This window comes from Nothobranchius furzeri, chromosome 2 (genome assembly GCF_043380555.1).
Source record: "Nothobranchius furzeri strain GRZ-AD chromosome 2, NfurGRZ-RIMD1, whole genome shotgun sequence".
Classification (NCBI taxonomy): domain Eukaryota; kingdom Metazoa; phylum Chordata; class Actinopteri; order Cyprinodontiformes; family Nothobranchiidae; genus Nothobranchius; species Nothobranchius furzeri.
The window spans coordinates 27,928,631-27,956,349 of NC_091742.1; the positions used below are offsets into that span (position 1 = coordinate 27,928,631).

The 27,719-nt window shown below is 44.4% G+C and overlaps 1 protein-coding gene across 4 annotated transcripts in view; it reads left to right on the plus strand.

Annotated features, from left to right (window-relative positions):
• Positions 1–1,770: 1,770 nt before the first annotated feature.
• The window catches only part of tab2 (TGF-beta activated kinase 1 (MAP3K7) binding protein 2), a 53,539-nt gene continuing 27,590 nt past the window's right edge, over positions 1,771–27,719 (plus strand). Inside the window, exons 1-2 of one of the 4 annotated variants that reach the window (XM_015975510.3) lie at positions 2,618–2,712; positions 2,834–3,029. Coding sequence is in view for 1 of the 4 variants with exons in the window: in XM_015975511.3 (XP_015830997.3) it covers positions 3,027–3,029 (3 nt within the window). In the remaining 3 variants the exon portion in view is untranslated. Of the gene's footprint in view, positions 1,898–2,612; positions 3,030–27,719 lie in introns of those variants that run through there. The other 3 variants (XM_054734067.2, XM_015975511.3, XM_054734066.2) reach the window with 3 other exon arrangements.

Sequence of the window (27,719 nt, forward strand, 5' to 3'; positions counted from 1 at the left end):
TTTTCACAGCATCTGTCTGCATTCCTTCCTTCGTGGGTGTTGTTGTTGTTGGCATCTCAAGGCTGCCATGGCGTCAGATTTGGATAACAAGACTTTGTTTGGGTCAGGCAGAGATAATTTTCCTCTCTGCCTTCAGTCTTTAACTGGTCCTTCCAGTCCTTCAGTGAAGCCAATTAGGTTTTAAACATCTCCATACCGTCCGGTGACCCTCTCTGAGATGACATCCATTTTGCGCACTAACACCGGTAAAGCAGCTAGGACATTGTCCAGCTTGCGACTCACCACGAGTAACGTCCCAGTCTGTGAGGTCTCCGCCCGGGCGGTGCTTTCCGTGGGTGTGGGTCACCCTCCAATTGCTCCCGTCTTCCCAAATTTCCAGAAAACCAGATATCCTCCCACTCCAATCAGAAGAAATCCAGTAATCATCAGGCCAAATATCCACACATCTTCGACTTCCTCAATGGACAACTGAAAGAGACATACGATCCTCCACACCTTCCAGGAATCAAGCGCATATCCCGCTGCGTGTGTCCCTTGCGGGCAAGTGGGAGCCCCCTCCTCCGTTCTCATCGCGTTGAATGACCAATGACGGTCGAGCAGAGGCACTGCAGTGTCAGCATGTAAATCAACCATAACTCCTTGATTTCTGAACTGATGTTAATGTGTTTTTTCCCTGCAAACATCACACATGTAGCTCTGACACAGGACATGTGTTTCAGTGTTTTAATAACAGTGGATTTGCTGCGGGGACACATGTTCCTATTGTCCAGAGCTTAGAGTCAAAACTTATAGAAAAAGGATCAATCAATAAAAATCAGTGAAACAATAAGAATCTAAATTATTTTGAAACGTTCATACAGCAGGTGTGTGAGATCTATGGCAGGTATTTATAAAAAACACACTTAATATATGAGAGAGAAGCAGAAAACAGTACTCAGCCATTTTAATATAGACAATATAATTCTTGTAGATAGCAACAGAAGTGTCATACATGTACATACAGTGTCCATATAATTCAGAGATAACAGTGGCGGCTCCAGAAATTTTTTTCTGCAGGTGCTACGAAGGAGCTAGTCTTTATTGAGGGTGCTATGAAGGAAGTGGTCATGCGTACCTATTGTTCTCTAAAACACCTTCAACACTAGCAGATACACATGCGTGCACAAAACCTCAACAACACCTGAAACAATCACTAATATACATCATAAACATGTGAACAATCACTGACTTTTCCATGAAATCATAAACACATACAGCCACACAGAAAACCATCTATAGTGTTGCAAGCAGACCCGGATTAATCCACAGGCTTGATAAGGCTTAAACCTAGGGGCCCGCGAGTGTTCTGGGGCCCCCATTGGCCAGCTAAAAATATATGATTTTATTTAAATTCACATACAAGAATATTCTTCAACTGTATTGGCCAACAAAGTCATAAGCGACACTGATTAGGTAAACACTGTGGTGGTCTTGAGTTAAGTAACGTGTCATGTGACACGTCATATTCATGTATCATAGGATGCTGCACTTAAAGAGCAAGTAACGTCTAAATTAACTTTTTTTTTGTTGATGAACTGTATAAATGAGTGTCTAATAGTGTTTTAAATGTGTGTATTCATTATTTTAGCATTTTGGTGCAAAGATTGAATCTTTAATAGTGCATGAAAAATGTTTTTTTTTTTTTTTTGTGGGACAAAGAGGGATGTGGTGACAACTGTTATGGCTCTGCCCACAAGGGGGCGGTATTAGATTATCTATTTAAGGACAGAGGAGAGTGGTGATGAGGGGAATGACAGACAGCTGGCGAAGAGGAGAAATAAACATCTTTTGCAAAGAACATGGAACGTCGTGCTTAATTCAAGAAACATTACAGAGTTGATGAACTGTTCACGGACGAGTAAGTCTCTAAAATGTAAATGTCTGAGAACACAACATGACATGAGAATAATACTCGTAAAACAACGTGTTTTAGCTGTTTGTCGCCTACAGAAGCACATTTATAACTAGAAACGTGAAATCGCCATATTAAAAAATATGATTCTAGAGATGATTTGTGTGATATGCTTGTCAGCCAGTAGATGGTGCCATCGAATAAAATAAATGCTCCGGAAAGAGACTTTAAAGCATGAAATGCAGCAAGGTTGACACATTTTATCAATATTGACAATTCAAAATAAGAGTGTGGAATTTGCAAAGCAAAAATATATTTTCAAGCAGGCTCTACAAATTTTACTGTGTGATTATCTTTGCTTTTCTACAGCCAGACTATCACACACTTACAACTTCAGCGTGGCAGGCTGCTGTTTAGCTGACATGCAGTCTGCTTCCATCATGTTTCTTGCATGTTTTAGATCATGATTACATCTGATGTGTTTTATTTAGTGATGAATTCCTTCTGTAGATGCCAATGACGGCTGGGGAGACAGTTCCCACTGCCAAGTCTATTTTGAAATAATAAAAAGTTGTTTTAATGTAAGTTTATAGATTGGTCAATTATTTCACATACATTTTACATAATTTTCTGGTGATGCGTTAATTTTAAAAAATAAAAATTGTGAGGATCCGTTTGACAGCCGAAAGAGCCGGTTCATTTTAGTGAGCCGAACCGTATGAACCCGTTCTCTTAAAAGAGCCGGAGTTCCCACCACTGGTCGAAAGTAAGCTGGTGTCGTCTCGCGATAACAGCGCCTTCGAGCAGCCGCCATATTCTGCGTGAGTATTTTGATTCGTGTCTTCTGAAGTGAAGAATTAGAGAAAAGTGAGGGGTTAGTGAACAGAGGGGACCGAAGACGAGCAGCTGTCAGACATTTATCCCCACGTCTCTGTCAAACAGAAGAGGACCGAGGCTCGTCCCTCGCCGGCCTAACTGAAGACACGGGCCCGGGGCCTTGCAGCTTTTGGCTTTTCTTCTCCCTGCCAGTAACTGGACCCGTTCGGCTTCTTGTTCCAAGCTCCGCGGCCCTTCGGAGCTCCCAACGGCAGTCTCGGTTGTTGAAGGCGCCCCGGAGAGCGGCAGTAGGGACCGGATGGTGAGTCCCGTTTAATGATCAAGTCTGATTATTTTAGCAGCAGTCTGAATATTTCAGAAGCATGCCTGGAAAAGCGTTTGGCTCTTCCTGTGGAGGTGCTTTGTAGTCAGACTCATTCGGAGGAGAGAAAAGTTTTCAGAGGAGGAAAAGGTTTCGTCTCCAGCCGGTGGTTCAGACCGAGAGTTTACCGAGTGAACACGTAAACGTAGAAAGTCTCAGAAGAGTTGGTTCACTCGCTCTCTGCGTGTTTTTCCGAGTGACACACCGACGCAGCAGCAGCTTTATTACCGCTGCCCTGCGCTACAGGAGCATGCTAGCCCCCGCTAGCCAGAGCCCTTTTCCATTTAGCTCAGGTCGCCCTGGATGGAAACAGTCCAGCAGACTCATCGAGCCTCTCACCTGGCTGTCCTTGATCCTGAAACACTGGCAGGAATGTCTCTGGTTGGTCCCTTAACAACATGGCTGACAAACACCACACACCGTTCAGACGGTTACTTTAACTGGAGCTTATCAAGTGAAGTGACATGACCTGACCTGCACTTGTGTAGCACCTTTCAGAGTCAGAGGACTCCTGACACTGCACCCAGTCGCTCACACAGGTGGTGGTCAGCTACACTAACCGAGGCCTGGGACGATAAACTTTGCTGGACGATATATTGTCCAACAAATTGACTGTAAACAATATTATTGTCGACATCATCAAGACCAAAATAACCACTTATTTAATGGTAATGTCATAATAATGCACATACGCCCTTTAAGATGCAACAATAAAACATTTATTTAACTTAAGTGATGTATTTTCTGCAGTAATGAAACATCTGAGCTCTGTTTGTTTCCTTTCAGGTCGTAGAGATCTACGTTATTGATTGTAGACAAGTGTGTAAATACCAATCTCTAGTCCCCCTTCACAGTTTTATTCCTGTAAGGGATGTGTTCATCCTTGTTCTTTTTACCCATCCTTTTGACTCTTGTTCAGCTTCAGCTGGGTCTTCCCCTTGCAACGTGAGTCATACACCTAAAATGGAGCTGGGGGGGGTTGACATACAGGTCAATATCGAGGCTGGAAGAATTGTTGAGTTAATTAAATTTAAAGCTAAGGAATTAACTCTGAGTTGTCTTCGCGAGGTTAACGATTGGATGGGTTGTAATGTTCTCCACAGTGCAGCTTAAGGCCCTGTCCACACGTAGCCGGGGATCTGCCAAAACGTAGATATTTTTCTACGTTTTGGCCTGTCGTCCACACGAAAACGGATCTTTTTAAAAACTCCGGCCAAAGTGAAGATCTGCGTTTTCTCCATTTTGGGTGTCTGCGTGTGGACAGACAAAACCGGAGTTTTAAGGTCCGCAACGTCACTTTCCACGACACAAAAATGCTGACATCACGTGTGCGACCTGTGTTTACACTAGCCGACAGCATGGATGCCCTCAGAGCTGCGCTCGCTTTATCAATTGTCCAAGCGCTCTTTGCTTGTTTGTTTTTGCAAGCGGAATTACTGCTCCTTGCGGAAGACCACAGACGAAGGACGAGGTTAAGAACGGGGGAAGTACTGCCGCCTACAGGTCTGGCATGTCCTTAACAACGTATTTATCCGGGTACGTGTGGACAGAGTTTTTTTTTTAAACGAGGTGGTGTGGATGCAAGTTTTTGGAGGGGCGGATATCCGTCTTTAAAAAACCCGGCTACGTGTGGACTAGGCCTCAGACTGAGTTGATCATGTTTGCACCGAGTGGTGCCCCTGTAGTTACTCAGTCGTTGATGCGTAGCTTTTCATATGAGGCAAAGGATGTTGTTTCTAATTTGGGTGTTAAGATTGATTCTCAGCTTAATTTTGATGTGCAAGTCAATAATTTGGTTCGAGTTAATTTTTTTCACCTAAGGAAGCTTTTTACGGTTCAATCCTTTTTGACTAGGAATGACTTGGAGAAGCTTATCCATGCACTTCTAACATCTTGTTTAGACTACTGCAATAGTCTTTTCTTGGGTGTTAAACATGGATGTATTGCCAGGCTGCAGCTCGACTCCTGACTGGCACACATAGGTTTGATCATATCACTCCTGTTCTTGCATCTCTGCATTGGATCCCACTTAAGTCCCGTGTGCAGTTTAAGATTTTGGTTTTGGCGTACAAATGTTTGAATGGACTCATTGATGTGAACTCCCAGGGTTTCCCCCAGAAAATGAGTTAAGCCAGGCAGCTTCGGCCATGGGGGGGGGGGGGGGGGGGGCATGCTCCGTCCCGCAGCACTCCTCCGTGAGAGCGGGGGTGGGGTGGTTGCACACGTTCCGCTGCTGTTTTTTTTATCAGAATCAGCTGATGGGGGCTCTAGTTTCGCTGTGCCGTTCGTGTCAGCGAACACGGTAGGGTTGGGGAGGGGGCGGGGCATGACGCTTAGCCTGGCGGGTGGGCAAGCAAAGCCTGGCCACCCGCCAGGCTTATAAAGCGCTGGGGGAAACCCTGAACTCCTTGTGCCGTATGTTCCATCTCGTGGGTTGTGGTCAGCTGACCAGCATAGGTTGAGTGTACCTAGGGCAAGGCTACAGAAAAATCATTTTACATCTTTCTCTGTGGCAGCACCGACTCTGTGCTGACATCACGTGTGCGACCTGTCTCCATTAGGCAGGCGTCATCTGTTGCCATTTTTAGAAAGCTACTGAAAACTGATTTTTACTCTACAGCTTTCACTATTCCTTGATGACTTGGTAGTCCTGTTTTTTTATAATTTCTTATGCCAGATTTTTTTAATGTAATGTTTTAGTGTGCTTTTGCTTGACTGCTTTTATCTTTATATGTCATGTTGAGCACTTCGGGCAACGTTGTTGCATTTAAATGTGCTATACAAACGTTACGTCCCCGACAGGATGTGTTAAATGTGATGGAGGGGGTAACATAAGAAACATGATAGTGGGTTTAAAATGGGTTTAATTGTTATAAAAGCTTCTGAAAACAAGTGCAAACAGATGGAAAGCATTATTAAGATAATGCCAAACAAAAAGTAAACTCTCAAAGGTTAACATTAAAAGACCAATTACCAGCATTAAAACACCTGGTTAATAAAAGTCAAAGTTGCATCACCAAGTTAACCTTTAAAACGATCCCTCTGGATCACTCAGAGCTTTAACTTTTTAAAACTCTTCAACTCAGAGTTAAGACTATTAAAGTTAAAACTCATCAAAACGAAGGGGTTGAAACCAATCTGAGGCCTGGAGGACAGCAGAACCCCTGCACTGCTGCCTTTTTATCCCAGGTGTGGGTCATCAGAGGGATTCAGGTCAGCTGTGCTGCTCAGCAGCCTGGAAAGGAGGAGGAGGAGGGGCGGTGTCGGGCTGATCACCAGGGGCTGGGTGATCCTAGCTCCTGCACCTGAAGAGGCCGGGCTGGTGGCCGTAACAACAAATAAACGTGAATTGTCCTTTATGCAGACCTTGGACTGTGACTGTTAGCCTCTCAGCTGTGTAACAAAGGTTTACTAGCAGCTTCTAGAAAAGGTGGTGAAATAATACAAACGTGTCTGAGCTGAACCTCCCTGAACCGTCTACAGGTGGTTCAGAACGCCTGTGCTCGGCTTCTGACCAAGTCCTCCAAACACACCCACATCACCCCGCTTCTCCTCCAGCTTCACTGGCTGCCAGTCAACTTCAGGGTTCATTTCAAGATCCTGGTTCTGGTCTATAGGGCCTTACATGGACAAGCACCATCTTACATTGGTGATCTTCTCAGTCCCTACACCTCCAGCAGGTCCCTGAGGTCCAGTGATCAAAGCCTACTGGTTGTGCAGCACCAGGCTAAAGACCAAAGGTGACAGATCATCTGCTGCTGTGGCCCCCAGACTCTGGACCTCTCTCCCCCTGAGCCTGAGATCAGTGGACTCAGTGGTCTCCTTTAAAAAGCAGCTGAAGACTCACTTGTTCAAGTTGGCTTTTGTATGACCTTCTTCACCTCTCTCTCTTTATTCTGCTCTCCCCACCTATAGAGCTCCGGGAGTTGACGTCACTTCTCCCGGCATGCAACAGTTCAAATCGAAACGACGCCATATTGGCATGCAGAAGCCGGCAGCTGGACTATTTGTTATTGTCAGAAAACTCAATCAAACGGGAAATATGGTAGATTCCTGTTGTGCCCCAGGATGCAGAACAGACGCGGACGACATAAGGAATGAGCCATCTACAGGATTCCCCAAGATCCGGAGCGCCGCAAACGTTGGATCATTGTTATAAAACGCGCTAGTGACCGGGCTAAAATGAAGCTGTGGGATCCCGAGAGTAAAGGTTTTCGCTTATGCAGCGACCGCTTCATATCAGGTACTTAAACCAACGTTTCCTCAACTGTGTGTGGTATTTATTTTAAATGATTTTATTATGATTCTTAGTGGGCTTCCTAAACTTATTTTGGCGGGGCTTTTTCTGTCTTATTACTCATAGTAACAAGTAAACGTCACGTAAAACGTTGCCTCGTGAGTTCTGCGTGCTGCCGTTTACGTGTTTTAGTATCACAGCAATTAACCGGCTAAGCTGTATTTAATTTTTAAGCAAGGGTTGATCAATTGTCAGATCACACATAAAAAGCACTTTGGATTGCTATTATCTGTCTCACCGAGACTACTTACGTGTAAATCTGTTATTTGTCCGTCCATCCATCCATTTTCATCCGCGTATCTGGAGTCGGGTTGCGGGGGCAGTAGCGTGACTTCCCTCTCCCCAGCCGCTGGAGCCAGCTCCTCCTGGTAAATCCCAAGGGGTTCCCCGGTCAGGTCCGGTGTTGTGCCGGTAAGAAGTCCGCTCTGACTAGGGCTGTAGCGAAGCCTCGACGAAGTCGACGGCTCGATTCTAAAAATTTGTCGACGTCAGATCCGGAAGTCGACGCACCGCGCCCACTTGTTGCATCCCCAGGAGTTTGTGAATAGAGGAGGAATCTGCCTGTTTTTCCTCTAGTTCGCCCTCTTCTCCGCCTTCACTAACATCTCCGCCAAATACCGAAGACCCGGAACAACGTCCGTCCACTACTAGATTATTTTCCTGTTTTGCCCCTTCGTCTCCCGGCAACGGACAACAACTTCAGGGGTCAGATGCGCTGCTTTGTGTCTATCGCAGATGTAGAAAATCACCGGGAGCGCTTCTCCCTTCATTAAGGAGCTTCTTTCAGACATGAGGAGAGCTGTTTTGGTGGTAGCAGTCTCTCCTCCGTGCTGGTCTGTTTGCTGCTGGGTGTTTTTGGTTTATTTAAACTTGGTAACTTGAACTTAACGTTGGTAAAGCTACTGTTAGCATCTTCGCTAACAGCTTCTTGCGTTGGGATAAGCTGTTACGTTTTGGTTTAGAGTTCATCTTTTTTGTGGTGTAGATCTCCCTTTTATTACATTTAGAGTGTTGTGGGTTTTCGGTTTAGTGTAAAATATCACCTGAGTTTGGTTTAACCCGTAAGACCACTCGCCTCACGCACATAAGTGACCAAAACAAAGCAGCATGGAGACACTCCATCTTCTACCACCTCTCAGGCAGCAGCCTGCACTCCCAAGTTCTACACGTCACCAGAACATAACCAACCAACACAATAAAAGCAGTGTTATACAAAATGGAAGGCCTGTAGTGTTTGTTCTCTTACAGTAAGAATTTATCAATTTTTTTGAGGAATTTATTTGAGATTTTCTGGTTTTTGTTAATTGTGCAATAGAAAAATAATCATTAGATTAATTTTCTAAATAGTCATTAGAATAGTCGACTATTCGATAAAATAATCGTCAGAATAATCGTTTTAAAAATAATCGTTTACCCCCAGCCCTAGCTCTGACAGCTTCTGGCGTTTATAAAAAGTATCCCAGGGGCACGGTAAGGGTCGGAGATGTTTAGTCTATTTAATTTCTGACTATATAAAACGATTTTTTCCGTTTTAAAGTGTGAAGTAAACTCAGACGAAGTAAAATCCAAGCGGATCCCGTTCATGTTTACATCCGTGTTTGTTTACCTTTTTTGCATGCCAAAATGGCGTCCACTAACTGAGAGTCACGTGGGGTCCGGAGCTCTATTCCACCTTCCTCAGGATCCACTGATTTCCCTCTTTCCTGTTCACTCTCTCTCTTTCTTAACAATTGTTCTTTTAAATCCCAATTGTCTATTTTTGCTCATTTTAAATATATTTTTAAACATCTTCTAAATGCTTTTTTATATTTTTACACTTTATTTGTTTTTGTGAAGCGCCTCGTGATTTTTATCTTGAGAGGCGCTATAGAAATGATATTTTCTTCTTCTTCTTCAAACATGTACCCTTGACAGTAAATATGAAGGGGGACTGCTTGCCTATGTTGCATATTGTTCTCTTGAGTTTTTGATTATTGTCCTAGCCCAACTGTAGCCACAGTGGGCTGGGGTGGGGTGGTTGCGCACGTTCCGCTGCTGTTTCTCACCAGTATCAGCTGATGGACGGTTTCTAGTTTTGCTGCTCCGTTCGTGTCAGCGGACACGGTAGGGTCGGGGGGCGGGGCATGACGCTTAGCCTGGCGGGTGGGCAAGCAAAGCCTGGCGGGCAGCCAGGCTTATAAAGCGCTTGGGGAAACCCTGCAGTGTAGAGTCTGTGAAGGTTCTCAGTCATCCAGGTCATTGTAGTCTAAGGAGCTTTGAAAGAAAAGCGTCTGGACTTCTTTGAGTTGCTTGAAGACGTTTCACCTCTCATCCGAGAGGCTTCTTCAGTTCTAAGGTCAAATGGTGGAGAGTCCCAGATTCAAACCCAGTGGGAGTTTCCCCCCGAAGAGGGAACAAAAGACCCCCTGATGATCTTCTACATAAACACATGAGCCAAGGTGTGAGGGTGGGGGTGGGTCCTGTTCAGCCAGAGTTTCGGGTGAGCTCATTGTGAAACCTGGCCCCACCCTATCATGTGAATTCCTGAGGTCAGATGGCCCAGGATATGCGTGGGCGTTGAGGCATCTGGGAAGGGATCTCAAAACTGGATTATAGATGGCAGACAGTTGGTGTCGTAAACCACCGCCTCTGTTCAAAGATGGTTGCTCACAGTGGACATAAATGGCTTCCTTTACTCCTCTTTCAAACCATCTGTCCTCTCTGTCCAAAATGTGAACGTTGGCATCCTCGAAAGAGTGACCTTTGTCCTTTAGATGCAAATGAACTGCTGAGTCCTGTCCCATGGAGGTGGCTCTTCTATGTTGTGCCATGTGCTTGTGAAGTGGCTGTTTGGTTTCTCCGATGTAGAGGTCTGGGCATTCCTCGCTGCACTGTACAGCATACACCACATTGTTCAGTTTGTGTTTAGGAGTTTTGTCTTTCGGGTGAACCAGTTTCTGTCTGAGTGTGTTGCTGGGCCTGAAGTACACTGGTATGTTGTGTTTTAAGAAAACCCTCCTGAGTTTCTCTGATACACCGGCTACATAGGGGATGACAAGGTTGTTGCGTCTGTCTTTCTTATCCTCCCTCGCTGGTGCCTGGTCCTCTTTTCTGTGCACCTTTGCTGACTTTATAAACGCCCAATTAGGATAGCCACATGTTTTAAGTGATTCCTTTATATGTGTGTGTTCCTTCTTTTTCCCTTCCGGCTTGGAGGGAACATGTTCTGCCCGGTGGTGTAGGGTCTTGATTACTCCAAGTTTGTGTTCCAGAGGGTGATGTGAGTCGAAGAGGAGGTACTGGTCCGTGTGTGTGGGCTTCCGGTACACTTCAATGTTGAGGTTGCCATTTTCTTCAAAGTGCACAGCGCAGTCCAGGAAAGGCAAGCAGTTGTCCTTTATGTTTTCCCTGGTGAACTTGATGTTTTTGTCCACGGCGTTGATGTGCGTAGTGAAGGATTCCACTTCTTGTGTTTTGATTTTGACCCAGGTGTCATCCGCATATCTGTACCAGTGGCTGGGTGCTCTCCCTTTAAAAGAGCCAAGAGCCTTTCTTTCCACTTCCTCCATGTAAAGGTTGGCTACAATAGGTGACACAGGGGAGCCCATGGCGCAGCCATGTTTTTGTCTGTAGAAACCTTCGTTGTATTTGGAATATGTAGTGGTGAGGCAGAGGTCTAACAGTGTGCAAATCTGATTGGGTGTGAAGTTGGTCCTGTCCTCCAAGGTGCTGTCTTCTTGTAGTCGTTTTCTGACAGTCTCCACTGCCTCCGTAGTGGGTAGGCAAGTGAAGCTCTGGTGTTGTGCACAGTTAACTCCGGTTGTAGCTAGGTTGCTACCTCCGTTAGCTTAGCTCCCACCTCCGCGTTAGCTTTGGGTTAGCTTCAGGTTAGCTTGTAGCTAGTTCGACCGGGTGTCGTCAGTTGATCCCAGCCTTACAGCCCCACCCTCAGCTCCACCTCTCTTCCCTTTTGTGGAATTGTCTGGGCTTGACGGAACCTGTGACACGGTCAAAATGGCGGTGGTGGCCACCTCCCATTTAGCCTCAAAAACGTGTTATTGGAGCCTATGGAAACCCATTGTCCAATCTTTATATGTTGATGGTACGAACACATTACTTCATATTTTGGTTAAGATTGAAAAAATTGAATCGTTAGCTGTATAATATACAGATGTTACATTGCTGTGCAACAAGAAAAAAATTCCCCCTCCCTCGAACTGTCTGTGACTGGGGCTGTTTAGATAGGGAAACAATCACGTTATTAATTTCCATCTAATCCTATGGATATTTATTCTGATAAACAAATTAATTTTTTGTCAGTCTTTAATGTGTAACTTTATGGGATGAATGAAAACAATTCATTTGAAACTAAAACGTTAGGCATTTAAGGAGAAATTAACAAAATAATAAACATTCTACTGGTGTCAAATAAATCAAACTGTAATTAAAATATATATTTTCAATGTCTGGATAAAATCTAACAACATATGCTTAATAAATAACAAACATTCTATGGAGAAAAAAAAACAGGTTTGGCTTAGCTGTTTAAAGTACAAAACCATACATGAAGTGGTCAAGACAGGTACATGGTACTTACACTTGCTGCTTTGTGTGGCCGACGTTGGAGACACACAGGCTGCCATGGTGACCTTTTAACAGATCTCAGAAAAAAATGTAATAAAAAATGAAACTTAAAAACTCCCAGACCTCATTTCATGATTGCTAATCAGCTATGGCTGATTTATTGTTTGGATCACAGTGAGTTACACAAATTCTAATATATTTTTATTTCTATTACACATACATACTTTTTAACTGTTATTTTCACATGACTGTTATCAGGCTCTCTTGTTCTGGTTCTCATGATAATAATTCTGTTTCTTCCTGTAAGTTATCTTGTGCTTACTTCATCTGTATAACGTCTCTAAAGACTTTTGGTGAATTGTACTGAGTCCAGAATAAAGGCTACTTGGTTGTACAAGATACAAACAAGTATTACGTTTTAGAAATATATGAAATGTATTTAGCCTGCTAATTTATCTCAAATACTAATAACTACCGTATTTTCGGACTATAAATCACACTTTTTTTCATAGTCTGGCCGGTCCCGCGATTTATACTCTGGAGCGATTTATATACCAAATTATGTAGGCTATACTGCGCTGCTGCGGGCCGGCTCTGGACCAGGAATGAGCCCCCCTGCCCCGCTGGGAATAAAAAACACACAGCCATCACCTGCTGGAGCCTGTGGCGCACCGTTACGCACTGGATCCGGCCCAGGTTTCATCTCCTCTGCCCCGCCATCGCCTGCTGCAGCCTGTCCTTCTGTCAGGCCCTACTGTTAACCACGGGCAGGTCCTGCAGGGGTTTGTGGATGGGTGTGAAGGAGAAGTTCCTTTGTTCCCAGAGCTGTGCTTCTTCTTAATTCTTAGTGCCGATAGGGGGCGTGTGCATTACTTGTATGTGTGCGTGCATGTAGTTACATGTTTGTATGTTTATTTGTGTGTGTGTGTGTGTGTGTGTGTGTGTGTGTGTGTGTGTGTGTGTGTGTGTGTGTGTGTGTGTGTGTGTGTGTGTGTAAGCCAAAGGTTTACTCATTGTTGGTCATTCACATGTGAGGTTATGACATGAACAGGTTTCATGGGTTTTACGAATGTGTAAATTGGTTGGGTTTTTAGAATTAAGAGATTTTAGTGCCGGCTGCTTCACAATGCTGTCTCGAATTGCCCCTTGGGGACTAATAAAATTGTCTTGAGTCTTGTGGCACGCTGCTGCGGGCCGGCTCCGACCCAGGAATGAGCTCCCCTGTCCCGCTGGGAGGGTTTCCAACACCGCCATCCTCTGCTGGAGACCGTGGCGCGCTGCTGCGCCGCGTTGTTTATTCTGTTATTGTTACCGGTGCTTGTCTTGCAATGTGAAGCACTTGGTCTCCGATTTTGTAAGAAAAATAATAAAATTTCCCCCCAAAATGCGACTTATGGTCCAGTGCAACTTATATGTTTTTTTCTTCTTCATTATACATTTTATGTCTGGTGTGACTTATACACCGGAGCGACTTAATAGTCCGGAAAATACGGTACGTTAAAAATATTGAAAACTTGCTCAAAGCAAAATATATTTTCATTAAGGAAAAACTTATGAACTTACAGATTTAATACTTCTTTTATTCACAGAAAGATAGTTTTCATGAAAAAGCGCCGCAAACCTCCACACAAACTCTGTGAGCTTCAGATTGCTGGTGTTCCACAGCTCCGGTTGTAGCTGGGTAGCTACCTTCATTCGCTTAGCTCCCTCCTCCGCGTCAGCGTTGGGTTAGCTTCAGGTTAGCTTGTAGCTAGTTCGACCCGGTGTCATCGTTTGATCCCAGCCTTACAGCCCCACGGTCAAAATAGCGGTGGTGGCCACCTCCCATTTTTCCTCAAACGTGTGTGTGTGTGTGTGTGTGTGTGTGTGTGTGTGTGTGTGTGTGTGTGTGTGAGTGTGAGAGAGAGAGAGAGAGAGAGAGAGAGAGAGAGAGAGAGAGAGAGAGAGAGAGAGAGAGAGAGAGAGAGAGAGAGAGAGAGAGAGAGAGAGAGAGAGAGAGAGAGAGAGAGAGAGAGAGAGAGAGAGAGAGAGAGAGAGAGAGAGAGAGAGAGAGAGAGAGAGAGAGAGAGAGAGAGAGAGAGAGAGAGAGAGAGAGAGAGAGAGAGAGAGAGAGAGAGAGAGAGAGAGAGAGAGAGAGAGAGAGAGAGAGAGAGAGAGAGAGAGAGAGAGAGAGAGAGAGAGAGAGAGAGAGAGAGAGAGAGAGAGAGAGAGAGAGAGAGAGAAGGATTGCCGGAGCGCCGCAAACGTTGGATCGTTGTAATAAAACGCGCTAGTGACCGGGCTAAAATGAAACTGTGGGATCCCGAGAGTAAAGGTTTTCACTTATGCAGCGACCGCTTCATATCAGGTACTTAAACCAACGTTTCCTCAACTGTGTATGGTATTTATTTTAAATGCTTTTATTATGATTGTTAGTGGGCTTCCTAAACTTATTTTGGCGGGGCTTTTTCTGTCTTATTACTCATAGCAACAAGTAAACATCACGTAAAACGTTGCCTCGTGAGTTCTGCGTGCTGCCGTTTACGTGTTTTATGATCACAGCAATTAACCGGCTAAGCTGTATTTCTTTTTTTTTTTTTTTTTTTTTTTTTTTACGTGTCCTGTCTGGCTGTGAAGCAAGCAGAATTGATGTCTGAATGCTGGTGACAAGCCTTACAGATTTATTCTCAGGTGGAGCATCAAAGCGTTTGCTTTTAATGATACTGATACTTAAAACTTTATTGTTATTGTTGTTGAATGCTTTGTAATTCCGACCAGACACGGAGACAGAGGTGAAAGAGAAAGGAAGAGAAAAGGTGGAGAGAGAGGAGGGGGGGGGGGGGTTCCACAAAAATAAACAATGAACAAGAGTCTGCTTCTAGACCTGCAGAAAGACAAAAAAAAAAACAAAAGGACACAAAAAAGGGACACAACAACAATACAACGAGATCTACCTATCACTGCGTCAACTTGATGAGAAAAAAACAAAAAAAACAATATATATATATATATATATATATATATATATATATATATATATATATCAGCATTGCTTAACTGAAGAATCACGATAATAAATCACAATGCATTAAGTGTCCCCCATAGTCTTAAGACATGTGTTGAACGTGCCCAAGCCCATACTTTTGAGAGCACCATGTGAGCACCTGTGTGTGTACACGCGCTTGTTTATGTAAGGTTTCTCTATAGGAGCGTCCAACAGGGTGTGAGGGACCACAGATCCGCCCCCCAAAGATGCGCAGGAGACGGGGTGGGGGGGGGTTGAGCTCCAAGTCCCAGAGATCCAGGATCCTGGATTTCTGGCTGTATTTCATTTTTAAGCAATGGTTGATCAATTGTCAGATCACACATAAAAAGCACTTTGGATTGCTATTTTCTGTCTCACCGGGACAGATCTCAGACAGATCCTGAGACGCTCCTGCCTGACATATTTATTTTATTCACGGAAAACAATCAAACTAGTGATTTCTCTTGGCGTTCAGTTTATACATTCAAACAGCACAGCACTCTATTTAAACTACTTACGTGTAAATCTGTTATTTGTCCATCCATTTTCATCCGCGTATCCGGAGTCGGGTTGCGGGGGCAGTAGCGTCGAGAGTCCCAGACTTCCCTCTTCCCAGCCGCCTGAGCCAGCTCCTCTGGGTAAACCCCAAGGGGTTCCCCGGCCAGGTCCGGTAAGAAGACCGCTCCGACAGCTTCTGGCGTTTTTAAAAAGTATCCCAGGGTCACGGTAAGGGTCGGAGATGTTTAGTCTATTTAATTTCTGACTATATAAAACGATTTCTTCGGTTTTAAAGTGTGAAGTAAACTCCGACGAAGTAAAATCCAAGCCGATCCCGTTCACATTCATGTTTACGATCCGTGTTTGTTTAGCTTCTTTTACCTGCCAATATGGCGTCTACTAACTGAGAGTCACGTGGGGTCCGGAGCTCTATATGAGTGTGTGTGTGTGTGTGTGTGTGTATATATATATATATAAATATATACATATATATATATATATATATGTATACATGTATAGTTTGTGAATTACATGCTACAGTGGCATGCCGTACTCCTGCTGCAGTGTACGGAGCAGACGCGAAGCAGCAACTAGACAGCAGTGGTTCTGCTGCATGTCGATGCAGACAGCTAAGAATAAGCAGATGCTTGTAGAGTTTAGATTTTCTTAGTTTCACAACCATCGTGTTTTTTCAGAACCCTGCTTGATCGTGAGCCTGCTACTCGCTAGCATTAGCTAATCTGCCCAAACTTTGAACCGTCTCTGCCTTTGTGTCTTATTTGCTGGTTTCTCTGTTTTCCTCCACAGCACCTAGATTAGCACGCTGTGTGCCAATAAAAAGCATCTTCCTTTCACAATAACATACAACTTACCTTGTACAATAAAAGGGGAAAAGTAACTTGAAAGGACGTCGCACCAGTGCTACGTCTAAAAATAGTTTATCACAGTTTTTTTTTTTTCATCACACGTGCGACATATGTCACACTGTACAGCCCTGACACTATCAGTACAATAAATAAATAAATACTGGTAAATAAATCAATCAATCCAAGATACTTTATTAATCCCAGAGGGAAATTAGAGTTTCAGTACACACAATTCAGAGATCAGACATACATGGGCAAGACACATGTCAAGAATTGGTGACTGTGGTCATTCGCGACCCTGAGTCGCGCTTAATAGAGATAAGAGGGTAACATGAGGAATGAGTCAGGAGGAGGGAGAAAAAGGCACTTCATAGCTACTCTCCCACCAGGAGGGCAGCTTTGCTTTGCAAAAAAACACCGCAAACAGATAAACAACAGACAACACAACATCACATGATAATAGGAAGGCAGGGGGGGGCTGGGATCCTGTTTCCCCAGCGAGAGCAGCCATGTACGGTGCTCAGCCACTGTAGCCACATGTGGGAGGGAGATCTTGGGAGGAGCGCAGAGCACATTGATTCCTGCAGGTTGATGACCTCGCCAGGCTGAAGTCCACCAATCCGAAGGCGGGGCGGGGGGGTAGGTTGGGTTTTCACAGCATCTGTCTGCATTCCTTTGTGGGGGTTTGTTGTTGGCATCACAAGGCTGCCATGGCGTCAGATTCGGATAACAAGACTTTGTTTGGGTCAGGCTGAGATAATTTCCTCTCGCCTTAAGTCTTTACTGATCATTCAAGTCCTCCAGTGAAGCCAATTTAGGTTTTTAAACTTGTCCACACCGTCCGGTGACCCCCTCCGAGATGACATCCATTTTGCGCACTAATACCGGTATCGCAGCTAGAACATTGTCCAGCTTGCAATTCACCTCGAGTAACGTCCCAGTCTGTGAGGTCTCCACACGGACGGTGCTCTCCGTGGGTGCGGGTCGCCCTCCAATCGCTCCCGTCTTCCCAAATTTCCAGAAAACCAGATATCCTCCTACTCCAATCAGAAGAAATCCAGTGCTCATCAGGCCAAATATCCACACGTCCTCAACGTCCTCAATGGACAGCTGGGAGAGGCATACGATCTTCCACTCCTTCCAGGAATCCATCATATATCCCGCCGGGTGTGTCCACTGCGGGCATGTGGGAGCCCCCTGCTCCGTTCTCATCGTTGAAAAAATCTTATCAATCGTGTTGAATGACCATTTTATCAAATCCATTATTAAAAAATAGGGTTTTTCAGAAGAAATGCAGAGAAGCGCTCTGTGGGCAGACAGGACAAAGAGCCTTGGGAAAAAAGATAAGGGAGCAAAAAGAGAAGCGTCTGTTCTCTGCGAGTGCCAGGAAGAAATTCCTCTTCGTGGGTACTCGTTACACATGACCCGCACAAACGCATCTAGAGGTCTCCCGTGTAGACCTCCAGGCAACTAACTCCAGCTATAGAGGCGTGATGTTTATTCTCACGGTGCGGGTTCTCGTTCCGACGCCCGCCCAGTAAAAAATGCAAATAATGACTTTAGTCGTCAATGGCTGTAAATGAGTTCAAGTTCCATTAGTCATCATCACACACTGGTAAAATTAAATCTCTGCATTTGACCAGTCTCTGTGGGAGCGGCGGCTGCGCTTGGGAACTATAGCCGCCTCCACATTTGGCCCAGCCTAGTTCAGATGGCATTGTTCTAGGTCCCACACCGGTAGTTTGTTCACACACACTTCTCAGGAACATGAAATCTCTGAGAACATGGGTGGGGCAAAATACGTGCAAAACAGGGTTCCCGCGAGGTCTTAAAAAGTCTAAAAAGGTCTAAAATTCATAAATTTAAATTTAATGCCTTAAAAATTCTTTAAAATGCCCGGATTTTTATCCAGACTCTTCAATTTTTTAGGTCAAGTCTTAATTTTTAGGTTGTTTAATCCCAGGAAACGTTCGCCATATAAAATGGTAAAACTCTATTATCTAGTGTCTGCCTTTTTCTGAGGAGCTGTGTTGTACCCAGTTGAAACAGAGTTGTGGAGAGACTGGAAGCTAACAAACTGTGCCGCCCAGACCTGATTCCTTGTAAACCTAAGAAGCCACGCCATCATTCCCAACGACTGAAGAACAAGAAGAGAAATAAAACGAAGCTAAACAATGGAGACTCATTTCAAAGGTGGAAATGTTTGGACTAAATCTATTTCAGGAGGGATGCAGAGTTCTCCTAGACAGGTAAGAACTAGTAGTTTGTTGTTGGACCAAACAAAAAAATCAGACCTAATTGTGTTACACAATATGCATGTCGCGAAGAACAGATAAATATCGCAATGAATGGTCAGCTCAGATGTTTGCTACACGTAACGCATCCTGTCAATCAAACGGAAGCATGATGTTTTTTAACAAAAAAAATACAGCTCTTCACCCACTTGACCAATTGGGTGGGTTCTCATGGGTTAGATGCCCGCCCCCGAGGCAGACGGCACTTAATTTTGATGGTTAGCAAACACCTGAGTTAGCTTTGTTCTGCTCTTTCTGCTGACTCTGCTTTTCCCGGGATCCACTGATTGCCTTTTCTTGTTCATTTTCTTTTTACCTTTCCTCGCATCTTTAGCTTTTCTAATTTTTGTGATTTTTTTTGTCATTTTTTTATTTCTTTGTTTTTGATCATTTTTGTTCCTGAGTTAAGTTTTTTATTTATCACAAGTAATATCGTCATTGCAATATAAATCACTGTTATCGCATATCACAGGTTTTCCCAACATCGTACAGCCCTATTCTCCAGGCTAACTTGCATCAATGCTAACGGTTATTAGTTAATGTTTGTCACTTTTTGGTGAGTGTGTGTGCCAAAGTTCTGTTTGTTTAGTTCCAGAATGTTTGTCGATATGTGAGGAGTGTTCAAATGCCCGGTCTCATCCCACCGTTGGCAGCCTTCACGGCCTGCAGCCCCAGGAGTACGGCTCTGCCGCGGGGCTCAACGCCGCTCAGCACTGCTGCGAATCTGGCCCTGCTGTTCTCGGTAAGGAGAGGTTTTTGGGTTGTGTTAAGATGGAAGAAATGAATTATTAATTATTATTAATATATATTATTATTAATAATTATGGCTACAGTGTTTGTTACAGAAAAATCATCCGACATTAAAATACAAATAATTATTATTGTCCATCAGGGATGTGTATTTTTGAAATTCTGGCGATACGATACATATCACAATACAGGGGAGACGATACGATATATCACGATATATTGCGATACATTCAGTCAGACGTTACAAGCTATTTTTTTTACTGAATTTATTGTAAGAATGTTCAATAAACAGTCCAAACTGATACGTAACATGTTTAACATGAGGTATCTGAACCATGATGGAGGGATTTACATTTCAATGGTGGAAACAAAACCCATTGCACACTGCTGCCAACTAGCAGGTGGTGATCGAATTGCACAAAACTAAAAGAAAATACACAAATGTTTGCATGTAAATTATTTCAAAAATTGGATACACGGCTTTTGAATATCGATGTAATAATCGCAGGAAAAAATATCACGATTTATTGCCATATCGTCGTCGTCGTAGTCTTCCTCCGCTTATCCGGGTCCGGGTCGCGGGAGCAGCATCCCAACTAGGGAGCTCCAGACCGTCCTCTCCCCGGCCACCTCCACCAGCTCCTCCGGCAGGACCCCAAGGCGTTCCCGGACCAGATTGGAGATGTAACCTCTCCAACGTGTCCTGGGTCGACCCGGGGGCCTCCTGCCGGCAGGACATGCCCGAAACACCTCCCCAGGGTGACGTCCAGGAGGCATCCTGACCAGATGCCCAAACCACCTCAACTGGCTCCTTTCGATCCGGAGGAGCAGCGGTTCTACTCCGAGTCCCTCCCGAATGTCCGAGCTCCTCACCCTATCTCTAAGGCTGAGCCCGGCCACCCTACGGAGGAAACTCATATCGGCCGTTTGTATCCGCGATCTCGTTCTTTCGGTCATTACCCAAAGCTCATGACCATAGGTGAGGATTGGGACGTAGATCGACCGGTAAATCGAGAGCCTGGCTTTCTGGCTCAGCTCCCTCTTCACCACGACAGATCGGCTCAGCGTCCGCATCACTGCAGACGCCGAACCAATCCGCCTGTCGATCTCCCGATCCCTCCTACCCTCACTCGTGAACAAGACCCCGAGATACTTAAACTCCTCCACTTGAGGTAGGACCTCTCTCCCGACCCGGAGTTGGCAAGCCACCCTTTTCCGGTGAGATTGATAGATCGATATTGCCATATCGATATTTCTGATACACGGCTTTTGAATATCGATATAATATTGCTGGAAAAAATATCATGATATATTGCCATAACGATATTTTCTTACATCCCTATTGTCCATTGTTTTTCTATTCTTTACAATATTTATTGCTTGCATAAATGAGCGTTTTATTACAACTAATAAACAATAACACTTTAAAATGAAAATCATCAGTTTATTACTACTGTCTACTCATCTTCAAATTCTAGTTACTGCTAACATAAATTATGTCTTTATATTAAGTTCATCACGGGTATAAACAAGTTTAGTCTTTATTTTGATCCAGCAGCACAAACGAGCTGTTTCAGCCATCATGATCACCATTTTACCATTACTGGGAGCCTTCAGCAGCACATGTTGGCGATGAACATGTAAATAACTTCAATGGTGTCCCTATACGCATAACAAAGTCGCTCCAAAGGGATTAGCGGGGCTGACACGCGTTTAGCCGTGAGAGGCGAGAGGCTCATGCGGCAATATTACTACCAAGCGAGGCAGAACGAATGCTGCAAAATTCGCAACGTCATGCCAGCATGGCGCGTTTATAGACATACCATTGCGGTAATATTACGCAGATTTGCTGGCATGGTGTGTCCTATAAAAGCACCTCATTAGGACTTAAGCAAAGCCAGTTCACAAAAAGGTGCTGGTAAGTGCGTTAGAGCTGAAACAAATAATCGAAAGATACAATTCATTAAATTCCTTGATTCATTTTTTACTGATTCAACGCTTCGTTAAATGTGTGCTCCACAGTCTGAACACGTTACTGGCGTTCTACGTGGTGATCTAGGAGCTGTGGAGGAAAACAGAGAAACCAGCAAAGACACAAACCATTGTAAAAGGCAGAAACGGTCCAAAGTTTGGGATCAAGAGTTAAACTACGAGCAGAATTGCTAATGCTAAGCTAGTGGGTAGCATTCTCATGAGCAAGCGTGGTTCAGAAAAAACGTGATGGTTGTGAACGACTAAACTACAAAAAAAAAAATCCCCACCATCCCGTTTGTGTGTGGATGTCTGCAGCGGTGTGGGGCAGAGCTGCTGCAGCTACCGTCTGGTTGTTGCTACGAGTCTGCTCCATCCACCGCAGAAGGGCTGTGGCAAGCCGATGTAACATGTAATTCACAAACGGTTTTACATTTGAATACAATTTAGACTAGATTATGGTGCCAGCCCGTACATAATTTAATATACCACAGGTACATTGGTACCAGTAGAAGTTAAATGCTATTAGCATTTCCAGCTGCTTACTACTGGACACGTTAATGAAATAAATAAATTCTACTGATTATATGTGAATTTATTTAGATATGCTGTTTTGACTAGGATGAATCATATTAATTCAAACCTTAAATGTGAATGAAATGTAAGTCAGTTGTTGTTCCATAAAATATTTGTTATATATAAATATCGGCTGGGAAAGGGGGAACTAGACACCAATTTAATATATATTGTTGAGCCTTTTATAATTTGGCTGTTTGACTTACATATTTTTAGCAGCAGACCAGTCTCGTTTCACTCGCAACGTCGCCAAATAGAATACTCGATGAATCGATGGAGGATTTGATGGAATACTCGAATACTAAAATATTTGATAGCTGCAGCCCGAAAGTGTGTACACCATGAAACATGTCTAAATTATTTATTTTATAAGTAGTTAGGGACGTACACAGATAACTGGTTAATTGCTGTTGATGTTGTAACCGGGTGAAATAATTCTGCCCGGTTAACTGCTGCTGCTGTGCTGGGGTGTAATATATTTTGTGCCACTAGAGGTAGCAAAAGCGCCGTTATGAAAATATGTTTACTGGACAGCCGCAGAAGAAGAAATTAGCTAGTCACATGACCAAATAAATGTGCTTAAACATAAGCGGTTAGCAAACAGTGCGAGAGTAGTTTAATCTTAGTTTTTTCAATCTTCGAACACAATAAGCCTCAAATCAAAGTGCTGAGCCTGGCAGAACATGGCACAGCAAACTGAACCGAGACCAGCAACAACAGGACAGTCGGCCATGACACCTCCTGCTTGTGTCTGACTCACAATTTGTCTAGTAAATACAAAATGTCAGTGTCAAGCTTGATTTATGCTTGTCCGTCTGCGTCAGTGCGGAGACACGTAACGCCATTATGCTTTGGCGCAAGGGCTCTCCAACGGGCTCACAGAGGGTGATGGAGACATGCCCAGAATTTCAAACATCCATCGAAAGTGACGGAGAACACAAGCTTGTGATTGGTCAGGACGCTGCTTCCTGTACATTCGTCACTATCACCGCTGTAGCTCCATTAAAACGTAAACCGATAATTAGCGGCAGACCCAGAACAGATTGAAGAACTCATCGTGGAAAAAGTCTGAAAATATGAATATTTATTCACCCGTGAGTGAAGGAGTACAAAATACGGAGCCAACATGGACGGAAACGACAGAAAACATGGGTTTAGAGGTGGCGACCGCATGAAGAGGTGGAGGGGAATGTAGGTAGGTTTTCGGTTAACCGGCTATCAGCTGTTAAGGGGCGTCAAAAACTGGTTAAAGTAACTTTGGAAAATGTGCGTCTCTATAAATACTGGTTGTGTTACCTTAGAAAACATTTTATCATTCATAACTAGTCACACCTGCAGTCATCAAGGATAATCTAATCTTGTTGCACAAAGCTGGATTGAAAACTTCCAAATAAATGATGGCTGTGAGGCAATAATTTAGATCATCCTTATGATGTAAAGCTGTAAAATGATCATGTTTGTGTCCTTTATTACCTCCAGCACAATCATTCCAGACAAAATAAAGACCCCACCCATCCTCTTCTGATGGGTGGATAGTCATGCTGGGGAAGCAGTCGTCCATCCACAGACCAGACCTCCTTCATCATGGGATCTACTGCCAGACCAGGCCAACATGGAGATTTAGTTCCTCATTTGGCTTCTCGCAGTACAAATCAGCAAAATAATGACTTCTTACCTAATTTAGTTTTTTTTTTCTTAATTTTTTCTGACACAGTTAGTTTTACAATTACAGTACGTTTTATTTTTGTTGTTATTCTCCAAGTGAAATCTTTCCTTCTATATTAATTGTATAATAACATGTTCTGATGTAAAAAAATGTATACAGGTTGTTTATACGTTTTAACGTAGCCCTAGTTTTTCTCTACTATATTCTATTATCAGTTTGATTTTTTAATGCAGTTATATCTTTTAAATTTGTTATATCTTTGTTCATCAGCTGTAATGCTGTTTTAAAATGTGCTATAGAAATAAACTTGGTATGATAAAGTGTGTGTGTGTGTGTATTTTATTTTATTTTTTTCTAGACTATAATGGTAAAAACAGATAGAATTTCATGATTGTTAAAACATATAAACTTTAGTTTCCTATCCTGAACTGGCAACCCCAGATGAACTGAAATTGCAACAACCAAATCTGACCACAGGATGCCACTTTTACATAGTTCACCTTTAAAGAGCATATTGCAGTTTAAGAGCCTCATTTGAACAGACATTTATCCATCCATCCATTTTCATCCGCTTATCCGGAGTCGGGTCGCGGAGGCAGTAGCCGAAGTCGAGAGGCCCAGACTTCCCTCTCCCCAGCCACTTGGGCCAACTCCTCCGGGGGAATCCCAAGGCGTTCCCTGGCCAGGTGAGAGACATAGTCCCTCCACCGTGTCCTGGGTCTACCTTTAGGTCTCCTCCCGGTTGGACGTGCCCGTAAAACATCACCAGGGAGGCATCCTGACCAGATGCCCGAGCCACCTCAACTGGCTCCTCTCGATCTGGAGGAGCAGCGGTTCTACTCCGAGTCCCTCCCAAATGTCCGAACTTCTCACCCCATCTCTAAGGAAGAGTCCAGCCACTCTTCGGAGAAAACTCATTTCGGCCGCTTGTATCCGCGATCTCGTTCTTTCGGTCACTACCCAAAGCTCATGACCATAGGTGAGGGTAGGAACGTGGATCAACTGGTAAATCGAGAGCTTTGCCTTCTGACTCAGCTCTCTCTTCACCACGACAGACCGGTACAACGCCCGCATCACTGCAGACGCAGCACCAATCCGCCTGTCGATCTCACGCTCCAGTTTTCCCTCACTCGTGAACAAGACTCCGAGATACTTAAACTCCTCCACTTGGGGCAGGACCTCATCCCTGACCCGGAGAAGGCTTTCTACCCTTTTCCGAATCAAGACCATGGTCTCGGATTTAGAGGAGCTGATTCTCATCCCAGCTGCTTCACACTCGGCTGCGAACCGCTCCAGTGAAAGCTGAAGATCACGTTCTGATGAAGCCAACAGGACCACATCATCTGCAAAAAGCAGAGACCTGATCCTCAGGCCACCAAAACGGATGCCCTCCACACCTTGGCTGCACCTAGAAATCCTGTCCATAAAGGTTATGAACAGAATCGGTGACAAAGGGCAGCCTTGGCGGAGTCCAACTCTCACTGGGAACGATCCCGACTTACTGCCGGCAATGCGGACCAAGCTCTGACACCGGTCATACAGGGACCTAACAGCATCAGAGGACCTGGTACCCCATACTCCCAGAGTACCCCCACAGGGCCCCCCGAGGGACGTGGTCAAACGCCTTATCCAAATCCACAAAACACATGTAGACTGGTTGGGCAAATTCCCACGCACCCTCCAGGATCCCCCTAAGGGTATAGAGCTGGTCAAGTGTTCCACGGCCAGGACGAAAACCACATTGCTCCTCCTGAATCTGAGGTTCAACAATCCGATGGACCCTCCTCGCCAGAACCCCTGAATAGACCTTACCAGGAAGGCTCAGGAGTGTGATCCCCCTGTAGTTGGAACACACACTGCGGTCCTCCTTTTTAAATAAGGGGACCACCACCCTGGTCTGCCAGTCCAGTGGGACTGCCCCCGATGTCCACGCGATATTGCAGAGCCGTGTCAGCCAACACAGCCCCTCAACATCCAGCCAACACAGCCTCACAACATCCAGAGCCTTAAGGAACTCCGGGCAGATTTCATCCACCCCTGGAGCTTTGCCACAGAGGAGGTTTTTAAACACCTCAGTGACCTCAGCATCAGAGATTTGAGAGGCCAACCCAAAGTCCCCAGACTCTGCTTCCTCACTGGAAGACATGTCGGTGGGATTGAGGAGCTCTTCGAAGTATTCTGCCCAGTATTCTTCAGCTTGACAGCATCCCCAACCGCTGGTGTTCACCAGCGGGTTCGGGGGTTTTCACTACGACAGGCACAGACGATCCTGCGACTACAGCTCGGGTCGGCCGCCTCAACAATGGAGGCACGGAACAGGGTCCATTCGGACTCAATGTCCCCCGCCTCACCCGGAACATTTTGGAAGTTCTGTCAGAGGTGGGAATTGAAGCTCCTTCTGACAGGAGACTCTGCCAGACGTTCCCAGCAGACCCTTGCGATATATTTGGGCCTGCCTGGTCTGACCGGCATCCTCCCCCGCCATCTGAGCCAACTCACCACCAGGTAGTGGTCAGTTGACAGCTCCGCCCCTCTTTTCACGCGAGTGTCCAAGACATGCAGCCCCAGGTCAGATGAAACAACAACAAAGTCGATCATCGAGCTGCGGCCCAAGGTATCCTGGTGCCAAGAGCACATATGGACACCTTTATGTCTGAACATGGTGTTCATTATGGACAATCCATGACTGGCACAGAAGTCCAATAACAAAACACCACTCCAATTCAGATCAGGGGGGCCGTTCCTCCCAACCACACCTCTCCAGGTCTCACTGTCGTTGCCCACGTGAGCGTTAAAGTCCCCCAGCAGAACGAGGGAGTCACCAGAAGGAGCGCTTTCCAGCACCGTCTCCAAGGTCTCCAAAAAGGGTGGGTAGTCTGAACTATAGTTTGGTGCATAAGTACAGACCACAGTCAGAACCCGTCCCCCCACACGTAGGCGGAGGGAGGCTACCCTCTCATTCACTGGGGTAAACCCCAACGTACAGGCACCAAGATGGGGGGCAACTAGTATGCCCACCCCTGCTTGGCGCCTCAGTGGGAGCAACTCCAGAGCGGTAGAAAGTCCAACCCCTCTCAAGGAAGCCTCAGACAACTTAGTTCCTAGGATCATTGAGAATATTATTATTGGAGATTTGGCTGTGGTGTCCGGAGGTTCTGTGGAGCAAGCAGGTGTCTTGGTGAGTGAACGATGCTAGCTAGCTAGCTAGTTTAAACTCATATGCTAATATCACATTTTTGTACAGACTACTGTCATGTATCAGACAATTAAAAAATAATATTGGTCATTTAATATAATATTGATTATTGACAATAATAAACTATAATGAGCATTTGTTGCAGCTGTTTCATACTCCATACCATGCCATAGTTTATTTATATAGCACGTTTAAAACGCAGCATGGGAGCTGCCCAAAGAGCTGCACAGGCTAAAACTAAACGTGACCATTCTAAGGAACTAAAACAGAGAATAAAAATCCCAATCAAAAGCATATAAAACATGATTAATACTAAGAACACTTAAAACAATGACACAATAAAACACTAAAACGAGTCACTGTCTAAAAGCCAAATCCACTTTTTTCTTGAAATAAGGGGCAGTAATGTATTGCTAAACAAAATAGCCACTAGTGTCTTCAAATGGTATTTTTGGACAACATTTAATATAAAAGTAAAATAAAAATTTACCTGCAATTTGCTCTTTAAATCTGTTCTTCTCCTCTCGAGCCAGATCCTTTTAAAATCACATGATCAGAGCATCTCTATTTATAAACCGATTGAAGCGAAGGCTTCTCTGGTATCGGAGAGAAAAGCTCCTCTGGTACCACCAACAATGGCAGCAAAGCCAAACATCCAGAAGTAGCAGATTTTGGTGAATATCTAGTAATAATGCACCAATATGAAATTTTTGGATCGATACCAATATCGATATTAAGATCACCGTTCTGGCCGATACCGATATACTGACATTAATGCTTCTAAAATCAGTAGATTTTGTATAGAATGAAATTTATTAAAGCTGAATTTACGTTATGTACACACACAACACACACATTTACGCTTCTGAGATGATTTCATTCACTGTTCACATGACTAAACAAATACACATCACCCCCCTCACCCTCTGAAACAAGCAAACAAATGGAG